The 24471-nt window shown below is 36.5% G+C and overlaps 2 protein-coding genes across 2 annotated transcripts in view; both read right to left on the reverse strand.

Moving 5' to 3' along the window:
- Window positions 1–7962, reverse strand: part of mlip (muscular LMNA interacting protein) — a 31226-nt gene extending 23264 nt beyond the window's left edge. Inside the window, exons 1-2 of the mRNA XM_023327807.1 lie at window positions 7820–7962; window positions 2604–2729 (exon numbers count right to left, since the gene is read on the reverse strand). Coding sequence (XP_023183575.1) covers window positions 2604–2717 — 114 coding nt within the window. The 5' untranslated portion in view covers window positions 2718–2729; window positions 7820–7962. The remainder of the gene's footprint in view (window positions 1–2603; window positions 2730–7819) is intronic.
- Window positions 7963–18382: 10420 nt separating this feature from the next.
- Window positions 18383–24448, reverse strand: LOC111606675 (protein lap4-like). The gene is made up of 7 exons (XM_023327812.1): window positions 23937–24448; window positions 22626–22865; window positions 22362–22451; window positions 22066–22143; window positions 21513–21770; window positions 21243–21338; window positions 18383–19942 (listed from the first exon to the last, which is right to left on the reverse strand). Exons 1-7 carry the CDS (start codon window positions 24051–24053, stop codon window positions 19850–19852), a joined length of 972 nt encoding a protein of 323 aa, XP_023183580.1. The 5' UTR covers window positions 24054–24448; the 3' UTR covers window positions 18383–19849.
- Between the last annotated feature and the right edge of the window lie 23 nt (window positions 24449–24471).

The following is a 24471-nucleotide window of genomic DNA, read 5'->3' on the forward strand; positions in this document are numbered from 1 at the left end:
ATGTGTTTGTCACTTTAAGGTTGGACTATTGTGAGTCCTTTCTGTATAGAAGAAAACCCCAATTATGGGATGAATCTGCAAAATGCCTTCAGCTGATCCAAAAGGCTGCAGGAAGAGCCTTGACACTCCTCTCTTGTAGAACCAGCTCCAGTCGAGACAGACAGGCACCCTGTCTACTTTTAGGACTCAGCTGAAAACCATTTTGATAAAACTTATAATTAGAGGGGCTTAGGTTATGCCGAGCTGTCTCTGTAGTTACCACCGTGGGTTCAGATTGCTTGAGGACATCCCGACCACTTTCCTACTTCCTCCTATTATTCAATTTTTGTACTATCTGCAGTTATTGATGTGCTAAGCTTCACAGTTTAGATTTGTTTAGTTTATTTGTAAATTTTTTATAGCAAACCATTTGTAAAGTGAAAACCAGGATCCAAACATGTGAGAGTTATGGCAACTGCTTATTCAGATGCACAAATCATGAAGACAACCGTTTTTCTTAAAAAGACTGTCTGTTTTTATATGTTTCTCACTGTGATTTCCCAATGGCCTGCCAATCCTTGGGATAATAACCTTGGAGGAAATTCAGAAATTAATGGTGTCACCTTTGAAGTCTATATGCTGGCAGTCAGCAAACTGACATCAAGCTTCCAGCACCGTAGTGGTGTTACGACAGCAATACTGGATAAACTTTTAGCACTTTAAGCCCTCCAGCAAGCGGCACCACAGGGGGTCAATACGAGCCCCCTGGAAAGCTTACTTTTAATATCGCAGTGCACTTTCATGTACCTGTACATTTCGTTATGCTGTGATTCAGAAAAAATACTTTTGAAAAGAAGATATTTCTTTTAATATTAGGTTAAATTGTGTAAAAATGCTATATTTAGACTTTGATGTTCACTTTTATGGTGGAAGAGCATCTTACTGGATTTCTATGGTCACTTTAGAAAAGTATTTGATGTTGACCTCACATAGATAAGGATGCAATTTCTGCAATGTTTGAACCAGAATCTCACATTATATTGGAAATGATGCAACAAAGATGTAATTTAAAGGCAGTTAGCTAGTACACATACACATATTTTTGGAACCTATGATTTTATGACTCAGTTGTTTTTCCCAGAAACTGCTAATTTCTTATTATCTAGTGGAGTATTTAGATTTTTTTTATGACTGGACTTATTGCACAGGTTGCATCCTGTCTCATCACTACCCTATAATTCACTGGACTCCTCACAGTGACCCATTCTTTCATAAATTTCTGTATATACCTAGATGCTGTTTTTATTTATTTATTTTTTTAAATTAATTTGGAGGTGAGTGAATACCTTTGGGAATTGTATGTGTTTATATTTTTACAATCATTTTTCTATTGAAGGGATGTTGTAAAAAACCTCACCAGCTGCTGCTACAACTGAGTTTATTTCGCCTGCTTGTTCCCAAAGATGAGGTACAAAAGTACTGTAGGTACAGTAAAAGTGAGATTGATTATACGCCTGTGGTGAACAAATTTAATATTCAGTTCCCTGACATGATAAATCACTTCTTTTCACACAATTGACAGTTGCTGAAATAGATTTTCTCCATTAACCTGTTTGAGTGAGAGTATTTCTATTTTTCAATTTGAAGAAGTTAAATTTTAGAGAAACAATTTATTTTTATTAACTATTTTTTGAAAAGCAACATTCCAATAAATATTTCACCTTGGAAGCAAGTCCTTGTACCACCGTTAACATCGGTGTGTTCATACAACAACCTTGCAAAGCCAGATCATCAACCTTTGTTTTAACCTTCAGATTAGAAATGTCTTTGACGAGTTTCCGGGAAGATGATAGCACTGTTTGTGTTGTGAGCCTTACAGATTGCATTAATTGGCATTTAGTTGAGATCTATAATGAAGCAGTAAAAATCTTACTGAATAGCATATGGCCATCAAACGTCCTATTTGATGAAGAATTGGTGAGGACTGTAATCCAGAATGAACAACTTTCTTTAAGGTTTGCATTTTGTTAAAGTAACTTTTAATCTGTCATCAGACAATTTGAAGATGGACATTTGATTTCTTTCACAATGGGATCAAAAGCAAAAGTTAGCTAACTGGGACATAGATAAGTTACACACTTTTAGGCCAACTTAAATCCTATAGGTTTTAGCTATTTAACAAATCTTGCTAGATCATGTTTTTGTAAAGAATTTTATAAACCTCAGACAAAGTCAGAAATGATGATTACTTACAAATGTCTAAGGGGAGTTGTGTATATGTTCTTTCAAATGTTTTCACATATGAAACCTTAAAAAAAGGGAAAATCTAAGGTTTTGTTAACAAAGCAGGCAAATGCCAATCATATCCAGCTTTGAAAAGCTCAATTTCAATCTTCTCGGCCTCCCAAAAATATGACTTTGCTAAATCCATATGTGGTACTAATTCAGATACATCTGAAGTTGTTTTAAAACTGTCTGAACAGTCATGTTGCATTTTATATAGCATATATAACATAGCCTTAGTCTATTAATTAAACGTTTATGTGTTTAAACCCTGAACTGTGGCATCACAGGTTGTAAAATCAGTTGTACCAATTACCAGCATGTCACTGCTGTGGCTTTACCTTATCTGATTTTCCTTTCTGAGCAGAAAACTTCTCATCACTGGCAAGAATGTTTTTAATTGGTAGCTTCTGCACCACAGGCACAAAGGTAAAAGCTGCAGGCTTAGCGGGCATCCTTACTGTAACCTGCAAATGTTATTGGAGAGAAAAAAATAAATATATTTTAATGTAATGCACAGTTGGAAAGGCCCTCTTTCTAATGTCACTGAAATACACACAAGCAAAAAAATCTACTTACAGTTCATGCTGAGTGAAATACAATGAAAATTGCTGCTATAAAAAGTGGCAGAACCCATTGAGTTTGAAAGTTGTTCGCTCGGTTACATCTCTCCTTTATAGGGTGATATTCCTCACCACATATGATATATCATTACTCAGATACACGCACACACACGCATAGGGAGGTGAGTTAATTAAACAGTGTTGTTCAAAGCTTTGACATGCCCAGATTCTTGGAAACCATTTAGCTGCTGTCACATCAAGTCATGCTCTCATTCAGCCCAAGTTTAAAAATAACAAATAGGCATTAAATTGAATCCCCCTCCTCCCCACAGCCTTTATTTGAAACAAAACAAACATTTAAATTAACCTATTTCAGTGCTAGATCTTAATTGCTTTAATATAAGAGCACCTGTGACAAATGCAATGAGCTGAAACAACTTTATACCTAAATTCAGAGTAAAATGTTAGAAAGATTAGTAGTTTTTATCAAATTTTACAAGTCTATTTTATAAAACACAGTTGTAAATTGGGAGTTTTTTACTGGGGCAGAGCTGTGGGAAAGTCTGTTTCATGAAGCCCAGAAAGAAATATGCTTTGAAGCTTATGACAACATGAGATGCGCAGTCATTTTCATCAAGCATCTTTCTATCAATTAAAGGAGATTCTGTTTTATTTTCCTAATTTTCCCAAAACAACAATGTTCCATATTTCCATATTGGTGTTTTCTTTGAAGCTCATTTTGTTGTTCCCCAAATTTCTAAATGATAGTGTTATGTTGAAAGTCCACCCACGCTTGCTATGACAGCACTTTCAATAAGTTTTTGTTTTATTGTTCTTTTTATTTCATGTGTCCTTTTGAAGTTGGGCTTTTAGCTCTGTTGTCTCAGTGGTGCATTTGACTTTTTTGTCTCTTTTTTTTTTTATTCAAACACCTCAATTGAAGCTCGTTATCAAAGACAGTCACATTGTTTATCCTACCTTGTATCAGGTATCCCAAAAAATGAAAAACTTATGTCAGATTTTAAACTGACAGTAAAAGGACCCCTTCTCCATTTTCAATAACACGTGGCCTGCACTGTCAGAACAGCTGACCTGTTTCTCTGACCTCTCAGTTTTCCTTTGCTTTTAGAGTCTAGTGCTTTAAGGCCACCTAGTGAAGAAACATTGTAGATAGGACAGGTTTTATGGTCTCAGAGCTTGAGAATGTGGCACATGGCAATGCAAAGATTACAAAGATTGTGTGACTCAATGACAACTAACAACAGCAGACAAATGTTGCTCTTTTATATTTAGAGAGTCTACCTTTAGAGTATATATTTAGAGTATATACCACAATACTAAAACTTTCCATGACATTGGCTCAGTTCAGTTTATTAGAACCAAATTGGAAGAATGTAACATGTTTTGCTTCCATTTTGGATTCCTTCCAATTTACAAATTAATACTGTTAGCAACATAACTGTAGTGTGTGAAAAAAAAACTCTACAATCCGACTTTAACTTTGTAAAATGTTTTCTTTCACACTATGAGTGGTGAGAAAAACTCAGAAGTACATGTCTCTTTTTCTTGCACATTTTTTTCTTGATTGTTTGTGTCAAAAGAGAATCAAGAACCAATGTGAGGAAAGAAAATGTTGAAGAAAATGACTCCAGAAAATCAAACAGATTTCTTAAGGTGAGGGAGTAGGGTGCATTAGTAGCTATTGTCATTTGATTAGGTGTCCATATTCTCTGATTGCTTTAATTGTATAAAAGCAATCTGTTTGGATCTCTGACCCAAACAGAGATCAGAGCCAAAATCAATGGAAATAGTGCAATGTATTTTCTTTTTATTAAAAAATAAAGCCAAATTTAAACAGACGGGGAACTTAGGCAAATATATACAAAAGACAAAAGTAGTGGACTAACTGGGAATCATTTCTGTCACTTCAGAGCAGAAAGTAAAATAAAAACAGCATATTTGTGGCAAGACTAACAGAAATATTAGTGTTTCTAAGTCGCTTTGGTTCATTTCTTGAATCATAACAATTCAGGACAGATTTAGAAAAAAGTCTAATGGAAATGTGTATAAATATGCTTGACATATTATGAAAACCTGTTTAAGCATTTTGGATGTTAGGACTTGCAGTGTATGAACATGTACTGTAGTCAGGTTTATGACAACACTATTGCATGTGTAAATACATTATATGTTCAGTAGTAGTTGTCTAATAATTTATGTTATACCCATCTAATTTATAGGGAGGAGTATGTAACAGAATGCCTTATGCTGGTTTCAAGAAATTCAATGTCAAGTAGCATTTTCTTTACTTGAGAAAATATTTTCTTAATATAAGATAATATATCTTACTTGTATAAGTAAAATTGGCTTGTTTTAATTAAAAATACAGTAATTTTAAGATATTTGTAGGTTCACACTGGTTAGATATTTTTTCTTGTTTTGGAAAATCTTGACAAGACAAATTTTCTTGTTCTGTTGGCAGATAATTTTTCTTATTTTAAGAAAATTATACCCTATTTTTGTACTTTTTTTTTCTTGTTTATGAAAGGGGACTTTTTGCAGTGTGGAAACATTATTCTATTTAAAATGCCACAAATTAGTTTCAGCCTGTATGGGCTTAAAAAAACTGGAAGCAAAGTAAGCAATGAAGTCTATTAATAAGAAGTCAATTATAATCAAAGGAATTCGCTTTTCCATATTTGCCTTGTGTGTAAGTTACAAAAAAAAACATTAATTGATATCTTGCAACTGTTTTTCAACTATGACTTAATCTACCAGATCTAATATGACTTATTTATACCTAATGTCACTCAATAAATTATTGAAAACCATCTCATTAAAAAATTATCATTGCAGTAACTATTCATTACTTTGAAATCTAACATAATTCCCTTGTGCAACACTATGATTGGAATAAATTTAATTAATTTCTTATTCACTGGTTAAATTTGCTGTGACAAATTTGCTGAAACTTTAAAAAGGTTCTGTGGCAAAAAAAAATAAATAGATAAAATAGCCATGATACCAACAGTATTTTTGAAATGTTATACAATTATTGATTTTTTTTTTTTTTTTTCATTTTCACTTTTTAAATTTAGCCTCAACATCCCTTTTTTCCCACAGGAGCAGCATCCCAACTGCTTCAATGTTGGCTATGCTTTTAGAGTAATAAGATGTTATTGGCTTTCTAGCATTTTTAAACACTCTGGCCATTTGCCCTTTGACATCATCAAAGTATTTTTAGATGCTCACTGACACATCTGCTTCTTAGACCATTCCCTGTGATGCTAAAATATGTTTCCTCATTAAAATCACTGCAGATCACGAGTTTCAGACCAGCACGTCTGGCACCAACAACCATGCTAGACCCACATTTATTCCCACCACCCCTCCTCCATTCTGATGCTCAGCATAAACTTCAACCAATGGGCTCTTTGTACCTGCCGCGCTGACGTCACAACCGCATGCGCAAATGCGACTCTCTTTTTTTGAATTACCGTGACAGCTAGAAAAGAAATGCGCAAATAATCAGAAAATTCTTTACATAAATAATCAGAGCAGTGAAACCTTCAGTGACATACAGTTTATCTTTTTTTAGTTAAAAATGTAAAGCAACTTTTAGTTAAAATGGTTGCATGCTGTTTTACAATCCTCTTTCATATGGTTATGTCATTGCAAACCCTTTGTTTGGTCATCATCTCAGTGGAGTAAGTTTACCCTGTGACAGGCTGAGCATGTGTTTCCTGCTTGGCCAGAGAAGCCCTCCTGTAAACTAATCGCTGTCAGGGCTGCCGAGATCATACCGTCCTCATAGGTCACATTTTAGAGCTGGTCCTGGTTCAATCTGTTGCGTGTCGTCACCGTGTGTGTGTGTGCCCAGTTATTGCTGCTGGCATGCTAGCCCAGCGTAAGAGCCACTAAATCACTTCCTGGAGAACCCGCACCCCTGCGTGAGGGTTTTGACGGCCACTCACATTAACTATGACCTTTCAGAAAGTGACAAATGAACTTTAATGAAACGAAAGAAAGAAAGGCTACTAAAAATTTGAAAGTTTCCCTGCTGTTTTTCTTTTGTCTAATGATGTTTTTTTGTAATGGTTTTGAGACGTTTAGCATTGTCCTCCTGCTAACATCCACATTTGTTCATGCATGGTTATATCATTACCATAATTAAAGTTCAGGCATGTGACTGAGGTGCTCCAATGACCTTAACATGTGTATATCAAGATGGTTGATGTATGCATGAACTGTTGGGCGTGTTGCAAAGTAAAGAGTTTAATTACAGACAAACTCACAGCCCCTCCTGTCAGACGGGAAAGTGGGTGTAAATTTAGACACCCAACAGCTGCTACTGAGCCCACAGGGTGCTAAAAATGGACTACAAACATATACTGAGATCATAATATGCATCTTACACAAGAATTGGCTAAGTGAAAAATTATATGTACTGTACATATTTCAGTCAGTAGAATTTTCAGTTGTAGTTTTACAATAAGTGGCACAGAATAAACAAATATAATATAGAAATGTATAAATATTAGGTACTTGCTAATAATTTTACTTTGTTTATAATGTAATTCTGACATTAAATTGATTTATAAGAGTAACTCTGACTTTCTAAATGTATCTGAAGTGATTTTCCGCTTCAGTCCAGGCGGAAAGCCAAGTTAAGTATCAAGTGACAGTGTCTGTCACTATGTTGTCCATTTGTTTATGTGTGTAAGCCTGCGGGGCGGTAATGGTTAGTAGGGGGTAACGTGAGAAGGTAGCATTGAACAGTGTTGTAACGTAAAATAACCTAATTGGCTTGTTTCATGTTCCAGCTCTATTTGACTTTAGGGTGAAATACTGTTATGGACCTTACGTTTCCAAAGATCAACAAAGAACCAAAGCAGTTCGCTGAGATCATTCAACAGAAAACACCCGAGAGGATGGTTACTTTACATGTTTTCAAATGAGCATCTATGAAATTATATAGTTTAAAACCTTCTTACCTTTCCCACATTCTTATTCAACTGTTCTGCTCTGGATCTTCTTCATTTAAAGGGTTTTGCAACAGCCTCGGGTTCCCAAACAAAGCTTCACATCCCATCAACGTAAGGTGCCCACTGTTCAGCTCCTATCTGAAAGAGCAATAGTGTCGGCTTGTGTTGTCCAACAGATTTCCTTTTATAGATGCCTTATATCCACAAATAGCCTGCAGACACCAGTCTGTATGCTGGGAAGCAGAAACAATGTGCTACATGCCAGGACAAACTGACAGCTCCACAGTAGCTCATTTATTTTCCTTTATGAATAACATCAGTTGATTTTTTTACTACCCATTTGAAAACACATATTTGCGAACACTTATAAAAACACATCAGAATAATGAACTTTTTGTTTGTTTGTCTTCAAAAATCGCAAAGTTTACATATATTTCAAACATTTGGGCTGTCCTTCCAGCTTGTCCCAAAAACCTTTTAGCTTTGTCCATGAATTTTCTGTAAGATCAGGGCTTTACTATGATCACTCCAAAAAAATGAACTGCAGTATACGAAGCTTCTTTGTAACTAATTTGGAAAACACATGTGTTCAAACTCTCTTTCATGTTCCCTCAGATCCCCACACAGATGACGAGACATGTTGAAGTCGCATCGAAGGGCCGAGGAACTGTTTGACTGTGAACAATGAAATCTCCACAAGCATTAAACTGATAGATGGATGTTTCCCCTGGCAGGTTTTTCTATTTCAATGCATGAAGTCTTGGTCTCATCTGGAAGGATAATATTTTTTTAATAACGGGTCACCGGTTTTTATGAGGTTATCTGAAAGACCTATTTGTGAACCTCACAGTGAAGATCTTTTGAAGCTGTGATTCTGTGATATTTGAAAATACCTGAGCTGACTTAATTATGAACTCACTCCAAGTGCACCTGGCTCGCCTGCAGCAAAACACCACACTTGCTTCTTCCCTCCAAATGTGATGCAGGTCATTTTTGACAAACACTTCAATCTCAATTGCATCCAACCAAATGACTTGTCTCCAAAAACAAACATGCTTTTCTCAGAGTGCATTTGTACACTGCAATGTGTGTTTTGAAGTTGTGGTGTCTTAAAAATGACATCATCATTTAGGCTTTTAAAAATTGCCTGAATGCATATTAATCAAGGAGAAAGGAGGAAGCCAGAGAGGATACATGCATACTCAGGGAGAACATGCAAGCTCCATGCAAAAAGACCCCAGAAGAGGATTAATGTAACAATATTATAATATTAATAGCATTTCTAACCTGAAACAGGAAATATTTATTCTGATTTAGTGTCAGATGATACGTAAATCTCAGTTTTTAACTGTTCTAACCACAGATGTACCTTATTTCAGAAAAATACACAACAAGCCTCTTTCTTTCTCCTTTAATTGAGCCAACTACCTTATTAAAAAAAAATTATTTAGGAAATTATTTTAAATTAGCAGTAAATAAATTAAGAAAATAGTGAGTGATATTAACACTTATGACAGCTTAATGAACAAGTCACACAAAATAAACTTATATAGACTAAAGAATTTCTGAAGTTTGAATATTGTTAAAGAAGATGTGTTAAATGCACTTCTGTATTTGCACATCTGTTTAAACAGTATCAAATATTCTGTTTGCTTCGATGTGATCCAAATCCAAACTATTCAGCAGTCTGCTGTGACCAATATGGTGGTTTCCAATAATAAGCTCTCTGACAGCATGAGTCTAATTCTATTGCTTGGTTGTTTGTTCGTGTATCTCCGTTATCAGTGAGAGAAAGCAGACCTCTGTTCTAATCCTTCTTACTACCGTCTTCATTTCTGTCACAGCTGCTCTTATCTGTTTTTCTTCCTGCTGGCTCTTTCCCCCTGGCTATCCACAGAGGAAACTACAATGACTTAAAGCATGGTCCTGTGCTGCCACCTGTTTGCGTTTAAGCCACTTTTGGTGTTGCATATTAATAAGAAAATAGCCATATGAAGTGTAGATCAGTGGAACCCAAACTGACTATTTACCTGAGGCAAGACGTAGTAACAAAGCATGTTATGTAGAGTATTCTCTATCATCTAACCAGACCTGCAGTGACAGGAAGACAGGGAAGGAAACCCAAAGGAAAAGGAAAAATAGAATAAGAGACAAAAAATATGAGTTTTCATGCAACTTTGATTTGAATTTTGATGTACAATGAAGGTGACTGTTGCTAAATTTTTGTCAGAAGGTTGCAAGTCCGGCTTCCTCCTGTCATATGTAAATATTCCTCATGTCCTTTGATTATAAAAGTCAAAAATGTTTTCCCAATTAAAAATCAAACAAGTAGACTCCAAAAAACAGCCTTATAATTATTAATATGTGTAAAAATAACGCTCTACGTTTTTTTTAAGTAACTCTTAAGTCAATAAATCTAATTATACAGTACAGACCAAAAGTTTGGACACACCTTCTAATTCAATGGGTTTTCTTTATTTTCATGACTATTTATAAGGCAAGAAATCCCACTTATTAACCTGACAGGGCACACCTATGAAGTGAAAACCATTTCAGGTGACTACCTCTTGAAGCTAATCAAGAAAATGCAGAGTATGTGCAAAGTAATAATCACAGCAAAAGGTTGCTACTTTGAAGAAACTAGAATATAAGGGGTATTTTCAGTTGATTTACATTTTTTGTTTAGTGCACATTTCCACATGTGTTATTCATAGTTTTGATGCCTTCAGTGTGAATCTACAATGTCAATAGTCATGAAAATAAAAGAAACTCATTGAATTAAAAGGTGTGTCCAAACTTTTGGTCTGTATTGTAACTCAAACATCCAGCTAGTTTTTAGTTTTTTGGATGGAGGTTCATTACATTATCCTGCAGACAAAGAGGAAAAATTGTTTTTTTAGTTAATGAATCCCAAGAGATGAAAAACTTCTGTTTTGCTCGCCTGTCAAGAGCAGCGCAGCGATCTGTGATAGAAACTTGAAGATGAAGAAAGATTTCATTGTATCTGATCACAGAGAGTCCAAAAAGGCTTTGAAATCAACATCAGAACGACTTCATGGAAAGAAAATTGTGTTGTTCAAAGACCAGAATTAAACTTGACAGAAACCCTGTATAGGGGTGCGCTGAGGAGGGCGGCGAACAAGAGCTGTTCTCTCAACCTCAGACATGTTTCAAGGCAGAATGTTGGCTAGTTAAGATCTGGCATTCTAATAGACTCCAAATTAAAGACTGGATGCTAAAATTTAGATCAAACAGTAATTCAACAAAGTATAAGCTTAATGGTGTGGACATATTTACAACAATGGTTTCAAACATTTGTTCAGTTTTCAGTTGTAATGTAAAAAATAAATGTCACAATATTTATTGACAATCTTTAAAAGGACTAATCCTGGCATTTTAACGGTCATTACACACACTTTTCAGAGCCACAGCATGTTGACAGAATAATCTAATGACTGGGGTTAAGGCATATATTTTGTTAATAACAGCAGCGCACAGAGGAAGTGTTCCATGTGCAGCAGCCCGATCAAATGGTTTAATCAGCACGAAGCACGCCTGATCAAGTCACGAAGGGAAAAACTCATTTCTGCATTAAAATGGGCAAGTTTTGCCAAATAATCTCTGTAAAACATTTACAGCATCAAGTTATGTTAAAATATGCCAATTCCAAGTTCTCAGAATGAAAAGTTCTCATTTTAAGTTTCTGTTTAGCAAAAATATATTTGAATTGATTTAAACCCATGTGCATAATACTGACTGAGATTGTATGAAATGTAAAATATGGGAGATGTCAACTCAGTATAATTAAGTCCACCTTGGTTTAATGCCAGAGTCCTAACCAGTCTCATGACCAGGGGCTGGACTCTGTTCAGGTCTGGAGCTACCCCAGGAGGTAAAAAGCAGTAGTGGCCTTAGAGCAGCATCAAGCTTGGCTCCTAAGCTTTGTAGGTCACTGTTATACAAGACACCATCTGTGTCTTTCCTCGGGTCAGGGAACTGGCAGAGGTTTTTGTTTGTGTTTACATGCCTAGTTTTAGTTTGAAGTAAATGACCTTTTTGGAGTCGCCAGGAAAATGATCTGCTTAGCGGCTCTACTGCTCTAGTAATAAAAATAGTCATATAATAGAAGTGCAAGAACATTCCGTCCAATCCAAACCAAGTATGTTTTCCATATGTCAAACATCTTGGCTTTAGAGCAACCTGAAATTGATGCTGTTTAAGGAGTTTGCAATTGAGTCGGTGGATGTGCGTTCTTACAACACTTGAAAAGGAGCTAAGTTGTCAGCTAACTGCCACCTTGTGGATTAGCTAGCAAGAGGAGCCAAGTACAGAGCAGAGGTGGCGATGTGCTGGAAGCGTCTCTACTAGTTGATCCAACTCATACTGAACTCTTGTTTGAGCTCCATGCTCTCTGGCACGGAACGGACTCAAAGCTGCATGCCAAAACTCCAAGAAAGAAAATATTGATGTGTTATGGATTTTTACTTTCTGTGCAATCAGGGAAGGAAAAAAATCACAATATATTCAGTACATTCAGGCAGCCAGCTGACCTCATTCTTTAGACACATAATGTTGCTGAACTTGGAGCAGACTAATGACAGCAGCCCAAGATGACTATGCATGATGGGTATATCAATTTAATTGCCTCTCTTCTTGTCCTGATGTGCCCATCACTCTGGAAGAGGATAAATCTGGACTCATCAGATTACATGACCCTCCATTGCTCTTTGTGTTTCCTTGTAAATTTAGTATTTTCTCTGGCTAACATCATTTGTTATAGATAGGCAGACAGACAGACACATTTGAGTAAATTGGAGGCACAAGTGTGGATTTATTTTAAGTCCACACCCGAAACACTGCTTTCTGATTTGACATGAAGAAAGAGGCTCAGGAAGAAGAAGGGTTCTGAGTCCCAGAGCAGAGCATGTTTTGGTTTGAAATGTGTAGATTGACCCCAGAACAAAAGTGAAAGAACTTATGTCAAAGATTTTAGATGCTGCTGAAGTAAGACTGTTGTTATCTGTATCCACAATGAAACGTGTCCTCTACTGACATGAACTGAAAGGTTACCGAGGATGAAGCCTTTACTCTAAAGGGAATCTTGCCAAATACTGAGGAAATGTATGTAAACTTCTACAGTAAATCTAACATATTCTTTCAGTTCTTTCAGTATTGTGGCATTTAGCAAATAGAAATAATCTTGGTAATTTTAACAAACCTAAAAAAAGAGATTGATTTGACTCAGATTTATTTCAGACTGGTTTTTTTTCTTTCTTCAGTGAAGGTATACTCCTGGTTTCCTCAGGTTTGTATTTGACAGACTGACAGATAGACAGGACATTTTGTTTGCTTGTGCTTCAAAGTGTATTCTGAGCAATCCTGAATCTGAATTCTGAAAGGGAAAGCGAAAACCAAAAGAAGCTACAAAAAACAGTTTGGAATAAAACGCCATGCAGGCTTAGAGTGTATTTTTTGGTTTTCTTGCAATTATTCCTGCTGCACTATGTGGACCACTTGTAACAGTGCCCTGTGTGCCTGGCACACTAATTTACACTTTACATCATTGGCAGAAAGAGTGCAACACGATATTACTTGTTGGTGTGGTGGTGTATTCTGTTTATGCATAGAGGGGGTTGTTTTTCATGTTAACAAGATGCAAGAGAGAGTAGAGATTATGCTGGTATACAGAAGAAGAGTGATGCTGGTTTAATTAATGATTAAAGATAGGAGATTGCATTACTTCTGTGGTTCTGAAAGGGCTTTGATGCAACACATACAATCAATGAAACAAGGCAGGAAATGTTTTTGCTACGACACATAAAAACAGAAGAATGTGACACAATAAGATTCATTAGAAAACAGTTGAAAATCAACAACTAACAGTCAACCAAATATTGAATCAAGTGAAAAGCTGTCATCATGTTTTGAGCCTAGGGGAGTACAAATGTTACCAGGTGAGTAACAGAAACACAGCTCTAGAAGCATTGATTTCCATTGAAAATTAGAAAAACCCTCCATCATGCAATGTGTCATTGATGTTTGCAGAATTCAGCCTGACATAAGATTAATTGTCTATTTCTGTCTCTTTGATTCACAAATGTTCCTGCTGAACAAAAAAATAAACTGAATTTCTTGAAAACTAATGCAGCATCTTTTTACTTTGGTCCAATTTTAGCCCACATTGTGTCTCTTTTTGTCTCACCATCTTCTTTTTTTCATCTTCCCCACAGCTCCTGCCCTTTAGTCTCAAATGTGTTTCCTAATGTCAATAATCTTTACACTTTGGTCACTATAGTGACCCCCGCTCACACTCACCTGCTACCATCTCAAGGTATTAAGACTGTGAATTATTGACTGGTAATTCCCTCCTCTCTTTCTACACTGAAGCTTTTAACTTCCTGAATTGTGCAAAATTGCTTCCTTCATCATTCCTGAATTCATCAATGCACACCCTGCTATTCATCTTTCCGTTTGTAAATTCTGCCAACAAGCACAAACTGCCAATCTGCAATCGAAAGCTCAGGCAAAAACTTTAAATGCCTGTGCTGCTTTTTTACAGATTTAGATGTAAAGCTCTGTGCCTTTGATTGGAGAATATATTATCAGAAGGGACTAAGCTGCTGCATCCCATGATTATCCTGCCAGGCTTCTCTGACCATCTTTAAAATAGTTTCACATCAATTTTATGTTGTGATAGAAATGTAATCTTTAGGATTTAGGAGTTTAAATCTGACCTTCTAAGAACCTGATATACCCGTAGTTGCATGAGTTGATTAAGATCTAAGATAATTTTTTTGGTTTGGAAAATGTTTTACAATCCACAGTAAAAATAGAATAACTCCCATTTTGAACAAAAAATGTTGCGATTTGTTTCCTGCTACTTTCACTGTCACTGCTGTGAAGTACTTTAAAGAATCGGAGAGAAGAACTTTCATGAAAACAGTCAATGCCCACTATGATTAGATAAAATTTTGTTTCATTTTCTAAAGCCACTGTGGTAAACACAACTCCAGTTTTATAAGTCTGATCCATCTGTTGGCCTACTGACTGATGGTGGACAGGGGCATGAAAAAGACAGAAAGAGGACTTCATACATCAAGATTGCATTTAAAAATGAGTTTATAGGTTTTAGGTATTTGTTTATTCAATGATAGAAGTTACAAAGCATTCATAAGAAGTTTGTGTCCCTTCTGTTGTCTCTGAAGATACCTGAGTTTAGTCTCATAAATCTTAAAAATGTGAATCGTCAAAATGAATGTATATGTTGGTTGCAAACAAATTAATAACTGTACAAACTATTTTGGTGTTCATGAAAGGTTTTATTTGTGAAAATACAGTTGCAACTCATCATTTGTTAGAACTATAAAGCTGCATTTGTTGTTATTTTTATTAGAAGCTTAAAAAACCTCTTCTGCACCAGTACAACACAATAATGTTAGTATTCCAGTTTGAAGTTTGATGTCTACAGAGATTAAGAAAAGAAAATTGACACTCTGAAAGAAGCAGTACAATAAAATCTTTTTAAATAGACATTTTGAGTTATTGTTTTCTTTTTTGTTCAGTTGAAGGGCTACTGTTAAGTTATTTAATAGCTTTTATGGATCTGATTTCATTCTTCAAAGGGTCTTTGTATCCAAGTTCTTTCTCTCTTTGCGCATTTATGCTTTATAGATTTTCCTCAAAGTCATTTTGTTGCCTTATTATCCAAGTTATATGGATTGCCTGTGTTTTGGCCCTTTGAGCAAAAGCACTTCCACTCACAGATAGAGTAGATTAATATTACGTTAAAGTTAGCCAGATTTCATACACTTTAAACTTCTTACAGTTAATACCTTCCCATTTGTCAAAGTTCTTCTTGTTTATCTTTTGCTTGTCACCTTAACTGGCCTGTGGCTTGACTTCAAAATAAGATTAATAGCAAAAATGTCTTTGTTGCAACTTCCATCTTTTCATAATTTCTAATTTTCAGTCATTCATCCTTAGTCCACATTTAGGCTCTTTAGGGTTAAAAAAAAGACTCCGTAGAGGTTCCACTCATCTCTCCAGAGACTTCTTTCAAGTTTCTCTGGCATTGAAGAGGTGTGAGAAGTGTGTAACCATACCTCTTTTTGAAATGTTTGCCAAAAGGAGAATGCAAGAGAGGATCCCCAGGGCCTTTTCTGTCATTTCCAATTACACTTTCCACATATTTCCCAAAAAACATCTCTCCTTTGTAGTCTCTCAACCTAAGCCAATCCTGTTCTCTTATGTAGGGTCCGTCAGTAAACAGTTCTGTTGAATTTAAAGTTTTATTTAGACATGTCTCCTTAGTCACTTAGTCACTGCACCTTGGTTTGAGCACAGTTGTCCTCTTCCTGTTTATCTGATCAATGCAGAATTAATAAACACAGAAAAATTATGTTATCCAATATACTCAAATACTGATTGATAAGAAATAATTATTTTATACAGTGCTGTAAAAAAGTATTTAAAAGGGATACCAGTATCTCTCCATGTCCTACACCAAGCATGAAGTAAAACTTGACCACTTCCTGTAAACTCGTCATTATGCCTTCTTTAGTTTGCACCGCCACCATCTGGATGATGGTGGATGAAGTTATCACATTTACACAATCTAATTCTTAAGTTTATAAAACACATCATCACTTTTTCACAGTATAATTGCTATGTTGCAACAGGAAGGTGCTCAAAGCCTTATATTCTTAAGTGACAGCAATACGCTTCTTATAATAGCAATATGTTCATCCCAATGTTCCTCATTCCGTTTTGGTGCCGAAGGAGAGACTACAATTTGGACTGCAGCACCTGGTAACCCCGGTGTTAATAGACTAAAATTTTAAATATGTAATTAAGCCATTTCAACTTTAATGTTCTCCAGACAAGTTGGATAAAAAATACTTGGTTGTGGTCTTTGTCCCATGTGAAAAACTTTATTCATCCTTTTAATAATAGAAATGTGAAGTGTAGGTTGTTTTTTTTTTATTAATAGAGATTATTGTTTTCTGATGTTGTGGAAGTTCAGAAATGTTTAAAGGTTTGTCCATTTTATTTGCAAAGTAAAATCTACTTTTAGAGTTTCCATTTGTGGACAAATTTGATGGATATTGGTTTATTCATTCAGGAAAGATGTAATTTGCCTGTGACTGCAGAGTAAAAGCAGAACTAATTGACTACTTGATGTGTTCAACATAACAAATCGCTAAACCTGTAGTAGTAAAATATTTTATTTATCTAAATATTTTTGGATCAAAAAACTGGTGCATCGGTGGGGAAGTTTTCTTTTCAGCACAGAGTTTTTATTGTGGCTCTTTTCTGAGCCTGCTGAAACTTGTTTAAAGTTTGTTGAGCAAGATTTAGATAAGCCTGCAAAAGCATTGGGTACTAGCAGTCCTGATGGAATTGAAGGATGGGTGAATGGACAAATGTACTGCGACATTTCTGATATAAATCTGGCACAGGTAATCAGGATGATGAAGATGAAACAAGGATGGATGTTTCAGGAAGACATTTAGCTGAAACACACTGCCCAGAAAACTCTCAATTACCTTCAAAGATAGAAAATACGACTGCTATGACCCAGTCAGTCACCTGACCCGAGTCCTATAGAAAATTAGTGAAAAGGACTAAAAGTTCTAGAAGGAGCTCACAGAACCCAAGAGAGCTAAGGAGTTTGTGTGTGAGGTTCTGATTCTTGCAATTCTGCAGAATGGGTCAAAATCCCATTGAGCAATAAAGGTGGCTAATTTCTTTAAATTTAAAGATTTCATCAACACCAACAATATATTCTATATTCTAGAAAGTAGGTTCAGTACTTATGTAACTTTAGGGATATTTCTTATTCATATTTTTGCAGGTGTGAAAAAAACATCTGGAGATCATTTTATCTAAATTAAACCTTACATACTTTATTCAACATTAGCTATTAGATTAGGTTTTATTAAACAACTAATATGAAATATCACTATCAATAACATTGGCATGGTGGAAACTGAGATGTGGGATTTTGTACACTTGGGAATATATCTAGATAATTGTACATTCTGGTTGAATACCAGATTATTTATTATACAAAACTAGAAATGGCAGAGGGAGGACTTTCGCTTTGCCATGACTGCATTACATTTTGAACAAGGGCACCTGATGGAAAACTAATTTTCCCATAAAAGCTGTGCTCCTCCTCCTTGAATCATCTCCCTGACTTACAGAAAGGCGTCCTGAGACATTTCCCCAGAGAGAGCCTGGCCTTCAATTAATTGACTCTAAATTAGATTGTGACAATACAAGAGCTTTCCAACAAGACTGTGTCCTCAGAGGAGTTTCACCCAAAAGCTGTTGTTGCACAGCATCACATGGAAGAAGCATTTTTATCTTACCAATTGCAAACCTACAGGGGGTTGATATGTAGTTCAAGAACTTGTGGATAAGAGTCAGTGATCTGCAGTGATTTTCCTGTTTTCAGCCTAAACATCACTTTGGAAATGCCTTCTGCTGCCTCTTTAAGACAAAAACAACGACTGGAACAGATGTTTGCAGTTTATTAAGAAAAAGAATAGCTTTTATTACTGTGAGAATATAAAATATGTAACATACAGGAAAGTTAAGTATAAACCACATTTACAATTTACATATCCTTGTCTTCAGAAGTGAATAAAAAGCTGTTTTATTATCTTCTTCTGCATTGTGTTTATTCTCATGTGACATCATTTATCTTTAATGTGAAGACATAAAATAGTGCCTCAGTGAGACCAGATTTCCTGCTGTGCAATCTGTTTAACAATGAGTCATTTCATCTCAGCACAGACCAAAAAAAGTCAAAGGCTTCACACTGTCAAGGGTAGAAACACGTATGTAAGTGTGAGGTATCTAAATCTTGCAGAGCGCTGTGACACAGAGATGGCAAACATCAGTCATTGCTTAATGGTTTTGACAAACAAAACAAGTGTTTTCACTTTCACAAATTGGCTCTATTAAAAAAAAAGTTTTCGTCAGTTTACAAAAGACTTAAATTTAACTCTAAATGCAGTAATTATGGTTGGCACTGAAAATACATTCCACTGGTTTTACAATAATCCTCAGTAGCAACACTGTTGGTCTTAAGTTTAAGTATGCTAAGAATCACCATGAGTGTTAAGTGGACTTGGAGCTTTTTTCAGGCTTTTGGTGCATCCTATGAAGTTTTTAAATAATGATACAACATACAAACTAATAAAAAATTTTTTTAAATAAATATTTAAATTTATTGCCAATATTCCCTCCTAAACACAGGATCAAATTTGTACAAACAAGCTGAATTGTATAGACACATTCCTTCTGTTATTTGACAATTTTGGTCAAATAAGACCAAAGATTAAGCTTTTTGGCAGAGATGACAAAAATTATAGCAAGTGGAATGAAGCTAATACTTTTACACATGCTAGCTGCCTAGCCTGGTGGTGGCAGTACTATGCTAAGATTCTGTTTCAATGTTAATGGGGGGGTTAATTCAGAAATAGCACAATGTCCAGATTCATTATCATAATCTCAACTTATCAACTAGAGCATTGAAATTTGGGCACAGTTAGAATAGAAATAACCTTTATTGCATCTATTTGGGGTTTATCTGGTAGCAATAAGTTTATGTAGTGGATAAAAGTCTTAACTGTGGCAGGAAACAAAAAAAGGCTTCATAGTGGGTGTTGGTTGAGGAACATTTATCTAAATATTAATTGGAATGTGTTATAATTGAACCTGCATCAGAGAAAATCTGCTATAAATATACATTTTTGCATCAGATTCTTGTTTCTAAAATCTATTAATTTGTATCTTGTATTATCAGTCCACATGTTTTAAAATATCTGAAGTAAAAACTTAAAATCCTAAAATTAATATGGTTAACAAGCCCATGAGGAGCAAATGTAAACTCCTACGCTTCAATGTATATCCCTGAAAAAAAAGGAACCACCAGTGGTCCCTGTACTGCATCCACAAAGCTCTGAAATGGGCTCCAAATGAGGAAAAAGCACCATCATAACATCCAGAGTGCCCATATTGGTCTGCTTGTCAGTCACGAAGCCACTGTCTTCTGGGAATTTGTGACAAGAGCTCAACATCTTCATCTGAGGTAGAGGGGTGAGTGAGTATAATCCGGGGGATCTGCAAGATGAAAAGAAGAAGAGTGAGGGGGAAAAAAGCAAGTTGTCAGGGATGTGATGTATTTAAGGGTTAGTTTTTACATGCTTAAGGGGGAAATGAAGGTTATGTGTTAACTATAGAGCCTTGCAACATATTTCTACCCCTTGAGATTTTCCACATTGTGTCACGTTACAACCACAAACATCAGAGTATATTTTATATTTTGCATGATGGACAAACACAAGTTGAGCATCATTGTAAGGCGAGGAAATGCTAACATGGTGTTAAAGTGTTTTTACAACGGAACATGTGAAACGTGTAATTTATTCCAAAATGGATCGAGTTAGAAAACAGATGTATAGTAAAAACCAGGTGATCTACGCCTGAAAGGTGTGTGAGAAAATGGACGGCCCACAACTGCTCTGCTTCAGATGAAGCATGTAGGAGCCTTTAGAGTTATCCCAACACTTAACATCGCAAGGAGCACTGTGTAATCTTTTATTCAAAAATACAAAGAGTCTTGTAAAGTTGCAAACTTACCAAAATTCTGCTTGTAGAATCTCTTATGAACATTGTTTTAAGTTGTACTGTCCATATGCAGACACCACTTTTAATTTGTTCAGTTTAGAGCTGCAGGTGCTAAATGTAACATTGATTTTCCCAGTATGAGAGCTTCTCGGCGATGTGAAGAGCGCTCATACTGGGAGTTGGGCGGCATGCATTAGAACTATCCAGTGGGCGTGCTGTGGTGGCATAGGGGATAGCACGACCCACGTTTGGTGGCCTTGAGTCCTCGACGTGGCCGTCGCGGGTTTAATTCCCGGACCAGGCGATATTTGCCGCATGTCTTCCCCCCTTTCCTGTCAGCCTATTTTCATATAAGTGACACTAGAGCCCACAAAAGACCCCCTGGAGGGGAGAAAAAAAAAATTATCCAGTCAAATTTCAGTCCTTGACTTGAAATTCCTGTTCATAAAGGCTCTCAGTTGGATTTGACTGAATTTATGCTATTTTGAAAAGAAAAATGGGCAAAAATGTAACTCTTAAAACGTACAAAGCTGGTAAAGATGTATTCCTAACGATTCAACAAAACATCAAATTACCAGACCAAAACAGAAATGCACACCATTCCTTTTGGATTTTAACAAATCTTTTTAATCCAGATTCAAAATTATACAATTTGTAGTGGTTTAACACAATATCTAAAAAAAAAGTCAAAAACATCTATGGATGTAACCAGAGGAAAAATGTGAAAGAAATCAAGGGGTGCAAATACTGGCAGCATAAATAGCCAATTGTAAATAATCATTAATCTACTTACGGACATTATGTGATTCATCTCTTTGAGTGAGTCCAATTTTAATTCCTCTGCTTCGATTTCAGACAGGGTTTTGTTCAGATCACTGTCAAAATCACACTGAAACACATAAAAAAAGTCTGCAGTGTCAACAAAACTGAACCAGCAGTACAAGAAAGAGAAAATATTAACAGTGTCCTGTTCTGTATCTGTAGGAACTGTGAGCTGCAAAACAATGTCAGATTTTAAGAGATTTTTTTCTGCTCATGCTGAAAATTTTGTCAAAACACCCACAGCACTGTTCCCATTGCAGACAACAGCCTCAATCTTCTTGGGCAAACATTTTTCTGACTCCTCCAGCTGGGACGGTTTGCTCATCTGGCACACCGGCTGACCCGCCAGGTTCAGTGGATCCTGAGGCACGGTCGGGACGTAATTGTCTGAGGGTGGCAGCCTTTCTCTGAGCACCTTCAGCTTAATGCAGCACCCGGCATTCCTGAGGGCAGCGACTGCTTCGTGGTGGGTTGCACCCTGCATGCTGACGCCGTTGACCTGGAAGGGCAGAGGTCAAGTTAGAAATTGCTGCAACAGAGAATGGAAGAGGGAGCCCAAAGACTGGAAATAACAGTCTTTGGGCTGTTATTCCCCAAATAACAGCCCAATAATCTTTCTGTATTTCTTTTTTTGTCAATCACATTGCCATTGAGAGAAATCCAAGCTGAGAATCCTCTGTTGGTCATGTGCTGCCCCCCACTGGTGAGAAGTGATAAACCAAAGATTTGTAGCACAGCAGATTGTCCGTGCAATATTTTCCCAGAGCAAAAAGAAATTAAAGTTTGTTTTCTACCTCAAGTACTCTGTCTCCAACATGGATCCCAGCCTTTTCGGATGGCCCTCCTTGAGCTACTCTGGAAATAAAAATGCCCTGAAGAGAAAAAAAAAAAGCAATCCTATTGGCCTGGATAAAGATTGAGCTAACAATAAATGTAAAATATTGTCAGTTTGTAAATGCTGTTGAGATTCTAGAGGCAGATGCTTCAGATCACATTCGTTCAGAGAGCCACTAAGCTGCTGAGTGAATGACTGATGAGCTACATTGCAACAGATTGGGCAAAATATTTGCTCTTCTACTCCACCACTCACTTCATCTTGATCTTTATAAGGCAGAGAACCTTTTCCACCAGCGATGCTGATCCCCAAACGACCACTTTGGCCAGATACTTTGATCTGCAACTGAAAGAAATGCTTTCATCACTAATAAACCTTAGATTATATGATACAAGCAGCTCTGTATAACTAACAAGAGGTGAAAATGGATTATAAATACACAGACAGGCGCTCCCGATATGGTTCTGGCAATGCCAGAGGGATGTTTTGACATTTACGTAAGATGCAGAGCGAATTTACTCTTAATGGCACTTGAGTGGTGGATGATTCTGCAGGAAGACTCGTCTCGCTCAGTGGAGAAGATCTCAGAAAGCCTGTGACTGATGACGTCTTTATCTTGCAGACAGGGTCTCCATGGAGACCGGACCCTGCATTAAGAGCTCTGGGATGTGAAAAATTCTTGCCCTCTTGTGCTTCACTTCTCTGATGGCAAAAAAGGCACGGCCCAGCTTCTCTTGTGGACAGGCGACCTGAACAGCTCTGGTGATAACAGAAAAACTATTGTGTTCACTGTCCGCTGGTGAAAAACATGCAAACATTTCCAAACATATAATTTATTGTTTCATTTAGATATCTTCCAAATACATTCTTGTAAAAGGTTGAAGTGTTCTTGATCAACAGTTCTTACTTCTGAAGGTCTTTCAAAGGTTTTCTGATTTTTGAGAACATTTGAACTGGTTACAACTACAAGGATGCAAACCTTAATGAATTTTATTGGGATTCATGTGACAGAAATATTAATTTTAGGAAATGCCTGTGCTGATTCAGTGTTAACTATTGAGGCAGCCATTAGACCCAAGGTAACTCCAGAGGAGCTGCAGAGGTCAGGGGCTCAGGTAGGAGAACATGTTGACAGAATATTTATTAAAATTACAACAACTTTCAGTCTTTACAGATTAAAAAAAAGAAAAGACAGACTGATTTCAGCAGAAGTAAGTTTCAAAGAGGAAAAAAGAGGAGAATTCACACTTTCAACTGGAGCTGCTGAGAGATCACAGTCTACAGGATTTGTTAGATCAACTAGAAATTACTGAACTCATGAAACTTTCATAGAAAGCAACAACTGACTTTCAATGTCGGTTTTCTTCAAGAAATGTTTCTTACATCTTAATAATGATTATAGTATTTGGACTGGACTGCATAAAAAAGATTTAGTATTCAAGATGACCTAAGCAGATCTAGAAATGTTCATTTTTAAATCTGAATCCAAACCTTGGGAAAACGATTCCTCTAGCTAATATATTTCTTTCTTCTTAAAGAGAATTTTTCCATTTGTTTCAAAATTGCTATATTTTATTTTACAAAGGCTTATCATTATGATAGGAAGCCGCCTGTTTTTTTTTCTTCCTTTTAATCCCAATGTATGCTGCTCCGCAGTGTGCAAACTAACTGTGTTTTATCATATTACAGGAAATCAGAAGGAACCAGTCATTGAAAGACCCTCAGGCATCCTAGAGCAACCCAAGGTAAGAATAAACAGTAAAGCAAATCCTGTTTCTCCAGCTAAAATAGAATCTACACAGAATGTGAAATAACTTCACCGAAACCGACCTCCTCCGCTGGTTCAGCTTTTTCTTTGCTCCTCTCCAGCTCACAGCAGCGAGCACACACATTATTCTTGACAGCAAACATCTGAGGTCCCCCCTGCAGCCTCTCTTTGGTCTTCATCCAGCTGAAGTCCGGGACTGTCCAGCTTTGAGAGCCGGTCCCGGGGGGCGCATCACTGTGAGGATTTTTAATCTCCTATAGATAATCAGAAGAAATCAGCTATTGCTGAAGAAGAAGATGTTGGTGGATATGTGGAGGGAAAAAGTCTCCTGTTTGACAAAAAGCAGGAGCTATATTAAGATCCTGCTCCCTTATCCACAAAATCTGCTTAATTTGCAGAGGGTTAAAAGAAAAAGTGAGATTCAGAATGTAACTGCAAAATTGCTCTCCAACTACATACATTTGATTAAACCTGGAATGTGAAAAGACAACATCAAAAGCAGAAGTAACATGCAGCACATGCAGGGTGGAGATGCTCTACATCAGGGGCGCTCAAGTCCAGTCCTCCAGAGCTACCATCCTGCAACTTTTAGATGCT

This window comes from Xiphophorus maculatus, chromosome 22 (genome assembly GCF_002775205.1).
Source record: "Xiphophorus maculatus strain JP 163 A chromosome 22, X_maculatus-5.0-male, whole genome shotgun sequence".
Lineage (NCBI taxonomy): Eukaryota > Metazoa > Chordata > Actinopteri > Cyprinodontiformes > Poeciliidae > Xiphophorus > Xiphophorus maculatus.

Bases quoted from the DNA above. Each gene is read 5' to 3' on its own strand.
- LOC111606675 (XM_023327812.1), bottom strand. From the start codon at position 24,053: ATGAAGACCAAAGAGAGGCTGCAGGGGGGACCTCAGATGTTTGCTGTC. The intron at 21,771-22,065 runs GTAGAAAACAAA...CTGCCCTTCCAG, and splicing joins TTGGAGACAGAGTACTTGAG to GTCAACGGCGTCAGCATGCA. The intron at 21,339-21,512 runs GTGGGTGTTTTG...TATGTGTTTCAG, and splicing joins TCTGCAATGGGAACAGTGCT to TGTGATTTTGACAGTGATCT.